Here is a 13,523-nt window from a genome sequence, read left to right as displayed (position 1 = left end):
AACAAAGACAAAAATAACCTTCCAGTCAACAGTTCTTAAAAGAACCACTTTTGAGAAATTTTTGAAGAACCTTTTTCTGAAGAACCTTTCTCCAATATAAAGAACCTTTGGTGCAAAGGAAAAGTTCTATGGTTGTTAAAGTTTCTTTATGGAACCATAGATGCTGATAAAGAAAGTTTATGTTTAAGAGTGCAAGATGTTTTGGGTTGTTGCCCATTTTCTAGAGTGTTTCTAAGTGCTAGATGGCTACTAACTGCCCTACATTGAAAGATCCTATTCCCAAACCTCATATTTTGAGGTAGCATTCATGTATATTCAGGGCAACTTGTTGCACCATCAACAGTAATAGTGATGTTTATGAGAGTTTCTGAAGGCCAACATTCAACTTCTTGCTAAACTTTAGTTCCACAAATCTTGAGTAATGATACCTGTAATACAAAATTTCAAGCTTTAATAGATAGGTTTTAGGTGACACAAGTGGCAAAATGAAAACGTCCCTCAAGAGGACATGCTCTAATGCAGGGTCAGATACTTTTACAGAAAGGTCTACAGGTTTAGAGGGGCATGTCTTACGGTTTAGATGACATTAGCGCCACACAAGGTGTGAGTCAGTGTCAATTTAGCATTTTATTGAAGGCCAGGTCAAGTGCAGGCACTCCAATCATGGGCTGAATGAGACTGGTCCAAATCCAGAAAGCATTGTGGAGCTCAGAACACCTGGATCGGAGATGAGGGGAACGTCTGGTGCCAAGTTAGAAAAATTAATGATAACAGAGTTCTCTGCCAGAACTGTTTTCCTCTCCTTGTTTATTTGTCCATCTCTCTGTGGTGGTCCCATTCATGTTCTGCTGTCCATGGAAATAGCCTGCAACACATGCAATTACACCTTTCCTAAATGAGAAAAAAATGACAGCAGCAGATCTAGGAGGTTACAGATTATGGGGTTAAATAAGGGGCGAGAGAAAGAGTTAAAGTGGGATACAAAGGATTTGGTGTATGTTATGGAAGGTGAAAAGTGGGAAGTAAAGGAATTAGGCCAGATTCAACCCCTCAAATGAAGGTTTAATTCCTGCAGGCAGAAAGAAAGACAGCCAGTGTTGTGGAGTAACTTAAAGTAGTGATCAGCACTGATTTATGTCATATTGTGCATGCAGCCCTACAACTGAAGCAATAATCAAACATTTTACAGAATATCCTCTTTCAGGTAATGTTGGGAGGTCCAATTTATTTGAACAGTTCATTTCAGTGAAAAAAACAGAAAAAAAAGTATTTATTCTTTTCTGTTGCAGAATATAAAAAGTTTTTTTTTTTTAAGTTCTAAATATTTTTTGTTTAATTGAATGTTTAAAATTAGCTCTATTAATTCTCTTGCTGTCACTGTACACTAAAAAAGCAAGGTTCTTTATTGGAATTGATGGTACCATTAAGGACCTTTAGCATCCATGGAATCTTTCCATGTGTTTTTTTTTTTTTTTTTTTTTTTAGGTGATTTAAATATTCTTCACACTAAGAAAAATGTTACTTTTAAAAAGGTTCTTTTCACTTAAAGGTTCTTTCGGAAATCCATCAACAATTTTCTATGGCATTGCTGCAATGCCTTTGGAAACTTTATAAGAATAAATGAGAACATTGTTTTGATACACATAGCGTGTGTGTAACCTGGTAATCAAACCCATGACCTTGGCATTGGTGTGGCTATATGAGGCGGAACAAGAACTGGGGGTTGAAACATAATTAACATGGCATGGGGAGCAGCATTTCCTCACATGTCAACATGCAACTTCATCTGCATATTGATTACAGAAAACACACACTCTAATTTAACCGTCTTTCATCCCTTGATTGGTCCAGCTGCCTACAGCCTATTGCATCATGCTTTGATTAACTGAAAAAAACGGATATCTCAGCCCTGATTTACATTAATAGTAGATTAATTTCTCTCACAGTGTAGTCAGAGATGGAGTGTTGGAACACTATAGAGACATGAAAAATCATCTGTTGCATTCTGTGCACCACTGATATAACTCAAAGGTAATGAACTCTTTAGTATCTTTCTGCAATTTTCAGACATCCATGATGAACAACTTAACTCAAGGTTTTCACACACACACACACACACACACACACACACACACACACACACACGCTTTCACTCAATGCTAAATGTGGATTCTCCAACAAGTTTAATAACTAATATTGCTCCTGTAGCTCAGTATAGACTATGGTGGTAGAAAGATTAATGGCTCACTTTCAAGGGAACACATATATAACATGTATATAAAAATATATACACTCTCAGAAAAAAAAGGTACAAAAGCTGTCACTGGGGCAGTACCTTCTCAAAAGGCACACATTTGTAGCTAAAGAGTCCATATTGGTACCTTTAAGGTACAATTTAGTATCTAAAGTTTACATATTAGTAATGTGTTATGTTTAAATTGTCTTTGAGTGATTGTGTCCTGTGGTTTTCAGCTCCAACCCCAATCAAACACACCTGAAGCAGCCAATCAAGGTGTTCAAGGCTACTTGATAATTACAGACAGGTGTGTTGGAGCAGGGTTGGAACTGAAGTCTGCAGGATGGTAGCTCTCCAGGAGCAAGGTTGGAGATCCCTGTATTAGTACCTAAAAGGTACAAAAGTGTACCTTTTGAAAATGCTGGCATGCATGTATAATATGCCATATTTTAACATCCAAAAGCAATATGAATCAGCAACTGGCTTTTATAAAACATATACAGTATATTGAGAAAACTGCTATAATTACATAATAATAATTACAATAATAAAATTAAGATAAAACACACTTGTGGCAATTTATAACTATTTTACATTTTGATTTATTACTCACCGCACTAAGGTTTGGTGTAAATGTTTCAATTCATACAAATTTGCTTTCAATTTACCAATAGTTATGTTAAAATATAAGAATATGTGTGTATATACCAACATGGATGACAGATGTGAATACACAAATACAATTTTAGATCAACAAACTGTAATACTGTATACAATTTCTATTCGAGCAGAGTGCATAAATCTAGGCTATTCACTGGCGTTTACAAAGCACAATGAAAAAACTGTGAAATGTCACCCCCCGGCTCTTAATTTCCTTCAGGAGCATCAGTGAATGTTTGAACATTTTTTAATAGTTGTGTTTGAGTGCCTCAATTGTCCTCAAAATCATACTGCTGGAAAGGGTTCAAATACACAAAAGATGCTGGAAAACTGAATAATCTGCAGGAGCTGTAGGATTTCTCTGAAGAACAGTTTCACAGTTTAACTGTTCAGAACAAACAAGGGACTCATGAACAACCATCACAAAACAAACAAAAAAAAAACAGTTGTGGATCATCCAGGTAACCACACACAGTATTAAGAACTTTTGAACGGGTTTATTTTAATAATTTTAGCATTTTTTTGTCTTGTGGACTAAATGTAAACATCTTTTATGTAAAATATCTTACTCAGGCAGTACTAAAAAAAAAAAAAAAAAAAAAAAAAAAAAAAAAAAAACCATGCATTTTGTATGATCTCTCTTATTTTGTTAAAATTACATTTTCACAGATTCTGCAAGGGGTTCACAAACTTTCAAGTGGCAATGTATATATATATATATACATATATATATATATATATATATATATATATCTGCGAGCGAGAGATACCACTCTTTTGACACAATTGGTTTGTGAGATGTCTATCGGTGCAGCACCATCTGAGCTGCTGAGTATCAGTATATAGCTCATCTTAAGCATATCCTGCCACTGTATGTTCCCTGAGGTAATCACTCTAATGCTTCTCTTTGATTTGATTTCTACCGCACTGTCTCCCTCCTTCCTTGTCCGTCTTTGGCTGATATTCAGCGATATGGCTTCCTCCAGACGTTAATACATGTGAGCAGGCCACATCACTCCGTTATAAAACCTATCTCACCCTCCTTTTCGTCTGTATTTGAGATGATGCACTGGAACTTTACACAGATTAAACAGACTGAATCAAGGTCAGACGTCTATTTCTTATGAAAGTCACATGCCAGCTCAATCACATACATGGTACACACCCCCCACCAAACACACACAATCACACACACTATTAGACACCATAAATGAAATGAGGAGTGTGAAATCCATCATTGTCGCATCCACTGCAGTGGAAAACTATTTTCATTTCTGTGTGTGTGCGCGTGTGTAGGCATAGGTATGTCTGAGTTTACGAGCGTGAAAGCATTCGTATGTTGGTGTGGAGTGCACACGTTCACACATTCTAACAGTTGATGATATTTTGCTCTGACAGCTTGCTGGTAATGGCCATCACAGGCTCACTGTTTATGACAACATGCAGCCGAATCCCTCCACTCCATCTTTATCTATTTAATCTGTGTGTTTATGTGTGTGTGTCCCTATCCTAATGTTGTATGAAGCCCAAAACTCAAGACTGGCCTGGCATACATAATACAGCCAGGCCAGTTTTTTAGTTATTTTACGTCATCTTCACAGATCTGTGTTATTGTCTGTATGCGGAACTTCAAAAAAAAAAAAAAAAAAAAAAAAAAAAAAAGCAAAGCAAAATCATTTCTATTTTTAGTTCAATGTTTTCATGTAAACATACTTTTAAACTAAACCCATTAAACCCCTTTTTATTACTTAAAAATAAAAGTAAATATTAACTAATATAAAATTAAATAGTACAAGACTTTAAATACTATAAAATATTTGTACACAGTGCATCCAGAAAGTATTGCTCCAGATCTGTGCCTCGATACAATCCTTATAGTTTAAGCTAGTTGTCCAGACAACATTTCTCATCTTCCTTTAGTTTATATGGAAGCCCATTTCCACCACAGAATACTTCATATTCGCAATTCGGAGAAAAAAGTCTGAATTGTGAGATATTTCGCAAATTGAGTGTTAACATTAGATTATACTGTGAGTATATGTTTGAATTTCGAGACATAAACTAAGAATTGTGACAAAAAAAGTCCCAGTTACTTCTTAAATTTTTTATTCCATACTGGAAACGGGTTTCCAGAAGTTTAGGGAGAAATACTAAAATAACGCACCCAAAAACTAAAAACTATAAATCATGAAACTCTAAAAACTAAAGAATGATCAAATAAATTACAAAAACACACAACAAAGTTACTAAACCTTAAATAAAAGTTTAAGAATATAAGAAACAGAATATATAAAAATGAAATCTAATCAATCTATGTGCATGCATCCATCACAGTTTGTTCTCTCTCGCCACTAAATTGCCTCTTTTCCAATGCTCTGTTTGCTCTGAGGGTCTGCAGGCTGCTGAACTGATCATTATCTCTTTGTGATCAATAACGTCCTTTCCTCTCGAACTGACAAATGCAAGCTCATCATCTGCACTATCTACAGCTGACAAGCAACGGAGATCATTTAAAGGTAGGACATTTTCCGTAATCAATATGAAGGGAGTATGAGAGAGTTCAGCTAACCCACTCATGTCCAGAGATTGGCGAGACGACGCATCCCAAAAGAGCTCCCCCATGGCTTAGGAGAGATGGACAGTGTGGCCCCCTGTATGGATAGCAAGAGCCAGAAATACTCCAAAGCAGACAGCTCAGGCAACTGGACTGGAGAACGATCTGAATTTTGCCACAGGCGATATTTCTGTGGGCTTCTTAGCAAAGCAATGCCAAACAAGCGTCTGTCTCTCTCAATGTGCCCCCAACGACTGTCTCTCTCTTTCTCTCGCTCCATAAAGGGAGATTTCACGCTATACAGTATTATAAAGCTATTAAATATTGCCACCTCTGGCTCTTTCCTTTCTAACTTTGTCAGTGCTCTGTACTATATATATATATAATTAAACTCATGAACAATCTCCCAACGAAGTCAACCTAAACCCTAACTGTTTTTTTCAAAATAAAAGTTATCTCTCGAGTTTTAGTGGAAAGAGACCAATTAAATGTGTTATTTAACCAGGGTATATTCTATGGTGTCATTTGTATAATGAGCCGTGTTATTTGGAGGAGAAGGACTCGCACTGTTGAAAAAAAGCCCCTGGGTTCTAAAGGGAAATGCCACTGAAGTTATGTTATGGGAAGTGTGGCTTCTCGTGATGATATATTTTGTAGGTGATGGGGGCTTTTTAATAGGATGCATTATTTTAAAGTTTGCATCCCATCTGCATTTTTATATACCCTAAAAGCCAGTGCACCCTGGCCTAGACTAACTTGGAATACTTTAGTATTCTTTACCCACAATACACCACTCCAAATTGCAAATCCTGATGACAAATTAACTGCGTCCCAGTTCAGAGGCAGTGTCTTTCAAAAGCTGTATTCGAAGACCGATTGTGTCTCTGCGGTTGTGACAAAGGCTGTCCCAATTCGAAGGCTCCTTCAAATGCATCCTTCATTTGCCGGGCAATGAAGGATATAACTGATGGATCCTTTGTGGCCCAGGCTATCTGAAGATTCATAGTTCACTGATGATGACAGGACTTTTTGAGAGAAAATGCCAGTGTCCACTGTTGAATGTAAGTATTGGGTTTCAGCTCAACTCCAATATCTAAAGATACAAATTTACAATTGTGAAAGAAACCCTTTTTTTTAAAAAAAGGGTAACTGTTGGAATATCTTAGATACTATTTTATAGGTGGTTTATACTTGTTATTATATACATAAATGGACCAAGGTGAGCATATTAAGATGTCACTGCCGCTCGTCAATGGCAGCTGTCACACTTGCTAGGTGACAAGATCAGTCCTTCGCAGGCTAGACGGTCCCATTTCACAATGCTCAGTCCAACCTTCCCAGTCTTCACGAAGGACCCAGCCTTCGAATGGGGACACAGCAGTTGTACAATGCAAATATGTGCTTTGTTCAATCAGGAGTTTTCAAATTGGGTGCTAGGGTGACCGTGGGACATTTCAGAGTAAAACTTACATTATTTTATAGAGTAGAATCATTTAAATAAATACATTTAATACATTTTGTACTATTTTAAAATGTTTCACAAACATTCATAATATTCACTATTTTTGCAATATAAATGGGTATTCATATATGGAAATATATAGCTATCTTTATATTTCAGGAAGGAAATCTTCATGTTTTTGGGTCCATGGCATCAGATACAATAGTCTGAGAAACTTAACATACAGGCATTATTTTAAAATGTTTAAATCATTTGCATTTTTATAGACCTTAAAAGTCAGGGGAAAAATCTGCAATTCTGAAAAATTCAAAGTAAAAATAGTGCAAAAATGTAAATAAATAAAAATACAAATAAACAAATATTAGATATTAATGATATAAAATAGTAATTTTTAAAGATTTCAAAATGTTTTAGATGTATTCATAATTATTTTCCACACTTTAAAAGGTTCTTTACAGAAATATGTATTTTTATATTTCAGGAAGGATATTGTCATATTTGGGGTCCATGACATCAAAAGGTAAACTCACCATACAGGATATTAATGAGGGAGATGGGCATGACCAAGATGCCGACCAGCATGTCTGCCACTGCGAGCGAGCGCAGGAAGAAGTTTGTTGCATTTTGCAGCTTCTTCTCCAGTGACACGGCCAAAATAACCAAAATATTTCCTCCTATCGTCAGAAAGATAATCACAAGAATCAGCAGGGCTGGCCAGTTCTTCTCCTTCATCGACTCCTTTTCGACCCCACGAGGAGAGGATGAAGTGGAGGAGAGATTGAAGCTGTAGTCAGTCAAGAAGAGGCTGTGGTTCAGGCTCACGGTGGTATTACCAGGCCAAACCATCCAGCCAACAAGGTCTAGGGAGGATGTTGTAGAGCCAAACCCGCCCAGAACTGGCCCACTAGGTGCCCCCATCATCTGATGCCTTTTCCTGTCACCCTGTATCAATCTGAGCTCCTTTCTCTCATGGCCGCTGATGGCCACTAATGGGAAGAAGAGTTCAGAAGTTCAAAAATAAAGTGATCCACTCAAAATGCTATGTGAAGGAGAAATCTACAGCGCTGAGGATATCCATAGCATCTCCTGGTGCAGGTTTCTACCTCAGTATCTTATTCATGGAAACCGGATCTGTAAAACACAATTAGAGAGACACAAGATGAATGTTAACTCATAGATAAAGGTACAATAAAAGAACTGACAGAATATCAAAGTATTACTCATAAAATAATAACAGGAATCAAAGTCACAGAATTGAAGGTTGTGATATTTACAGAACATTGTCTGAAGAATGATTGACAGCACTGCTGACTTGACTCAGTTGTCACAGTGAGAATATCTCTATATTATTGAAGGAAGCACAAATGATCAGTTACGGAAAGATCCATCCATTTCAAGCAACCAGTGGTGCCTTGACCCTGTGGTAATGGAGGGTAATTGAGTTCAGAAGTTAAAATGATACGCTACAATCCGGGTCTCCGCAAACCTGCTGCACTTGCCTACTGAGAGCAATAATTCACCAAATCAGAGGTTACTCGTCATTAAATTAGCTGGTATTAATAACTCAATACACCTGTCAAAGGTAATGTGATGTAATGTCATTATTATCGTGATGGACAAATGGGTAATAGTCACTTCATACAGCCAGTCACTTTGCGCTTGAACCAAACAATGTCTAATAAGCTTCGGAAATGCAGTTTTTTTATACCACTTTCCACTCCAAAGGCTGTCATTTATCACGACTACCAGATCAATACAGTGATTTAAAAATACATCTTTATAGGTTAAGATAATCAGCTTTATTTTCATTAGATGAAAATATTGGTTGGTTCCCTCTTGCAATTTATTATAAGTAAGGTGAAAAGAAACCAAAGTATGAATCAGTAAATCAAGGTGAAACTAGCCATTCCTCTCTGAACTGCAAAGATTGACCCCTATAGACAGGAAATGTAAGTCACGCAGAAAAATATGATAACCTGTCCCGGTTTCCTTCTACAATGCTAAGACGGTTTATTCACTGCAGGGAATAGCAGTTTTCTGATATATAGACATGTTTCCCCGCATCTAAATAAAGAGAAAAATTGCAATGCTCCTCAGATGCAGCAGAGTCCGCAGTAGTTCACTGGAGACGGGAGATAAAGCAAACAACAGCAAAAAGTAAAACGGCCCTGCAATAAATAAATCACCAGATAATCACTTCCTGTGCATCCACCTCACACATACACGAGAGCATTGTAAATGCAATCATACACAGGTTCAAGGAAAGCGCTTAAAAGCCACAAGACTTCAAATTTACACAACCCTGAATCTTAACATGACATTTCACATCCCATTATAAAAGAAAAGATCTCCTTTTGGAAACATGGTGGGTACAAAAAAATATATATATATAAGAAAAAAAAAATCAATATCATGGGCCTCAGCAATCTAAAACAATATCAGCATTAAGGGGCTCTGAAATTAGAGGTCTGTATAGACTGACTTTCTCTCTTATTACACTGTGACCCACACACACTTACATAGAAATATTCATTCTACAGTTCTAAAGTTTGGGATCAGATTCTTATTCAACAAGGATGCATTAAATTGATATTCAAAAAAGACAAGACATTTATAATCTTCCCCAAAAAATAAATAAATAAAAATAAATGAACTGCTGCTCTTTTGAACATTCTATTCCTCAAAAGTATTGACCCCAATCAGCATATTAGAAGGATTTCTGAAAATTCAGCTCTGCCATCACAGGAATTAATGACATTTTAAAATACAATAAAATAGAAGCTATTTTAAATTCTAATAAAGTTTCACAATTTTACTGTTTTCACTGCATTTTTGATTAAATAAATGCATAAGAGACTTCTTTCAAAACCTTTATTAAAAACCTCACCAACCCCGAGGTGTTCAAAACACTATGGGCTCAAAGCATATGTTGGAGAACTGCAAAAACAAGCCAAAACCTCAGCGTTTTAATGAAGAGAACACTGAAAGAAGAACAAAGCTGATTGTGGTTCACCTGATAAGAATCCTAATCTTAGTCTCTCCAACTCTCATTCTCTCTCTATTGCTCTCTCTCAAACGCTCTCTTTTCCCTTCAGACACCTCTTCATCATCTATTAATGAAGTGGATGAGAGTGCACTCACACGAGATTCTGCATTCCAACAATGGGTAATTAGCCTCCTCAGCAGAAGCCAATCAAGTAACTGTGAATTGGGATAAATTGGCGTGAAATAGAACGACTACAGGAAACAAGGACAATGCTCAAATACCTTCCAGAGATTCAAGTGTTTAATCTGGTAACGATCAGCACTGGATTGGAATTTGGGTTCATTTGGAAAGCTTTCATAAAAAAAAAAAAAAAAAAAAAAAAAAAAAACATAAAATGGGTACAAAATATAATTCTGCCTCAGAGTGTTTCAGACGTGTTCTTAGAACTGGTTGTCTCATTTCATATTTGAATTATTTTTGCATGATGGGAATCGTGGGCAGAAAGATTTGCCTGAGGGAACTAAAATTTCCTCCCACTAAGAAAAGTTTAAAAACCTTTTTACTTCCTGACAGGAAGGTTAAATATTCTCCTAAGCTATATCTGAGTGGTGTGTGTGTGTGCGTATGTGTGAAATAAGGATAAGAAATGAATGTTGAGTAGTTAATTAGTCCTGGTGCTGTCAACCGAGATCAACAAAGACAAATGAAGAAGAGAGCAAGGCATGCATTGCGAGACTAATATTAGATTGAGTGACTCTGACAGCACCACTAAGTGAAGGAATCTGTATCTGTGCGTCCATAGAATTACAAATCTAATATTATGGTCCCACTCGCTTTGTTTGGTGATATAAATGAAATGTAAAACCAGGCGAGCGAGAGTAGCCACATGTGTGTGTGGGGTCTGGCACAAATAAACAAACAGACTTGCACAGATCCCAGAGGACCCCAATAACACAATGGGCAAGCACTAAACATATGCATATCCAGATTTCTTCTCTGCATGTGGTTGCGAAATGAACCCCAATTGTTATCCCACAGAGAAGATTCTCACATCTCCTAATTTATTGTTCTGTGTAACTCAGCACTCCTTTTCATAACTGAGACTGTCATTTTTGTCCATAGGGCTGAATAGTGGTATATAGATTAAGGAAGTAACCAGCAGGCTTGAAAAGCCATTTGCTCATTGTCATTCAGTTCAGCACTTTAATGGAACAGAAAATAAATTCCAGTCTCAATTTATCCTGGTAGAGAGAAAAAAAAAAAGTGGCATAAGACCTAAAAACTTGTTTCTACGGAATGGAAGCAGTTTCTGGATTCATTTTTCAAATGCGGCACGTTATAAACATCACTAGAAAATAAAATAAAACAAAACCAAACAATAAACAGCTAAACATGAACTGCTTTTCTAACTGTCGCCCTTGGGCTTTTCTTTTCACTTTATTTTGCAGTTAGCAGGGGGAAATACTTCAGGCTTCTGAAAAAAAAAAAATCACTAAACATCCTTAACACAACAACAAATACTTTGTCTTCTTTTTATATAAATATATATTAGGCTACATGTTTTCACCACAGTCAAATTGTCTTATTGCAATGATACAGTAATTAATCTGCAGCTTGCGGTACATGATGACCATTACCTGTCTCCACAATCTGCTTTTGTAAAATAACCCAGACTAATGATTTGAAATCTATTCATATATGTCGATTTTGCCCTGCTCTTCACATCACTGGAGAAGGTCATTCAGATAATAACTGGGAGCACTGTTACTGGAGACACTAAATCAGGCATAAAATTCCTGCTGCTGCAATATTCTGGCAATTATGGACTCTAAAAGATGAGAACCCCCTTGTGTGTGTGTGTGTGTGTGTGTGTGTGTGTGTGTGTGTGTGTGTGTGTGTGTGTGTGTGTGTGTGTGTGATTTTCTATGATTTATTTGAAATTTACAAAAGAAAATTACAAAAATTTAAATTAAAAAATTAGCATGCAGCAACTTTTTCCTGCACATTCTGAAACAGATCGTCTGTCAAAGGTTAGATTTACAGTCAGCTGGTTACAGGACCATTTGACATGGCTTTTTGCTCATCCACCTGTTTTTCTTTGAACCAGATGCTAGTCACATGCTAGCCAGACTGCTAATGTGCATTTAACAGGCAGAAATCAATAACTAATCAATACCGTTTCATAAAGAGCTAATAATGAGGGGAATACACACATTAACTTGAAAACACAGACACACACATACAAACAAAGTATTAGAGATTATGAGAAACCTATATGAACCATGAAACAGTGCTTTACTTGCTTGAATTAGCATAAGTCACTCTAACACCTTTGTGAGATGAAGCTTTCAGAAAGTCTTCAGGTGTGATAGGAACACCAATCTCACTTATTAGATGATTTCCTGGATGAGTGAATATGTGGACAGGTTTTTATCTGAGAGAAAAAAAAATGCCAAACTTAACAGCAACAACCTTTTTAAAATGCACCTGCTATTGTTTACCACAACTGGTGCGGTTGATAGAAGTTTCCTTTCAAAAGCCGTTCCGGGGTTATCCGCTCACGCTTGCTTGTGCCTACAGCAAAATGCATCTAATAAATTGTGTGTGTGTGGGGGGAGTGGGGGAGGTGTTGGGGTTGGTTGGGTAGAATTCAGGCAAAACCGCACCAAATTCCAAAGAACAGGTCGACGCATGGCATTCTCGGATTTCTTTGTCCTTTTTTGCATTCCGTTTGAAACTCTGCATTTTTCTATTTCTTTTGTGGCAAAGTCACAATGGCCATTGGCATGCCTCTGAGCAGCACATCTGCTGTCTCCAAATGATCCCTATTTACTAATAAAAAATTTTTAAAAAGTAAAATAAATTTATGCATGAGGTCAGGCTGGATTTCTGATAGGCAATCAACCACTCACGATCAGCTCTTTCAGTGTGAGGTGGCATAAATTTAGAGTTCTACACCATACACCATCCCAAATGGTTAATTCATTGTATCCGCTTGCTTTATTTGACATTCTTCATTGTGTATAATTGTAATTATTATAATTAATATTAGAAATACTGTCTGCTGTTGTTAATTTTATTTAATTGTATTTATTCATTTATTTTCTCTCATTTATTACTCATTTTTTGTGTCCCTTTTCACTTTGATGGTGTAATCATATTTTGTATTTTACACAGCTTAAATGCTATGGCAATACAGTAACACAAATGTTATGCCAATAAAGCAACTTGAACTTGAACGTGAAAAATTTATGTGTGGATATTTTCAATATTGTGCTATTCCTCTAGATTTTTTTTTAAAGTTTAGCTTTTATCTATTTGTAATATTACATTTTTTTTTCTTTAAAATTTTTACAGGCCTTGGGGAGTGGGAGAGTTATATTGGCATCCAGGGAGACAGTCTATTGATTTCTATCTTTCTTTGACTTCCTTCAAGCTTTTCAATTCTCAATCTCTGTCTTTCTGGCATATTTCAGGAGCAGTTGGTGAAGAGCCCGTTGATGTGCTCTCTGCCCTTGACTGAGCACCATCGGCTGCAATTTCACCCCCTTCGCTCTCTTTCTCTCTCTAAGTATCTTCTCCTCCCTTTCCTTTTTCTCTTCTCTTATTCCATCAAACAGAGCAA

General features: G+C 36.6%; 1 protein-coding gene across 3 annotated transcripts in view; it reads right to left on the bottom strand.

The window, feature by feature from the left end:
• LOC109045980 (5-hydroxytryptamine receptor 2C-like) overlaps positions 1-13,523 on the bottom strand; it is an 81,923-nt gene that overhangs the window by 6,343 nt on the left and 62,057 nt on the right. Inside the window, exons 1-2 of one of the 3 annotated variants that reach the window (XM_042759781.1) lie at positions 9,926-10,193; positions 7,443-8,043 (exon numbers count right to left, since the gene is read on the bottom strand). In XM_042759781.1, coding sequence (XP_042615715.1) covers positions 7,443-7,833 — 391 coding nt within the window. In that variant the 5' untranslated portion in view covers positions 7,834-8,043; positions 9,926-10,193. Of the gene's footprint in view, positions 1-7,442; positions 8,044-8,186; positions 9,540-9,925; positions 10,194-13,523 lie in introns of those variants that run through there. The other 2 variants (XM_042759782.1, XM_042759780.1) reach the window with 2 other exon arrangements.

Source organism: Cyprinus carpio, chromosome A7 (genome assembly GCF_018340385.1).
Source record: "Cyprinus carpio isolate SPL01 chromosome A7, ASM1834038v1, whole genome shotgun sequence".
Lineage (NCBI taxonomy): Eukaryota > Metazoa > Chordata > Actinopteri > Cypriniformes > Cyprinidae > Cyprinus > Cyprinus carpio.
This window is presented reverse-complemented; position numbering and strand designations above follow the sequence as displayed.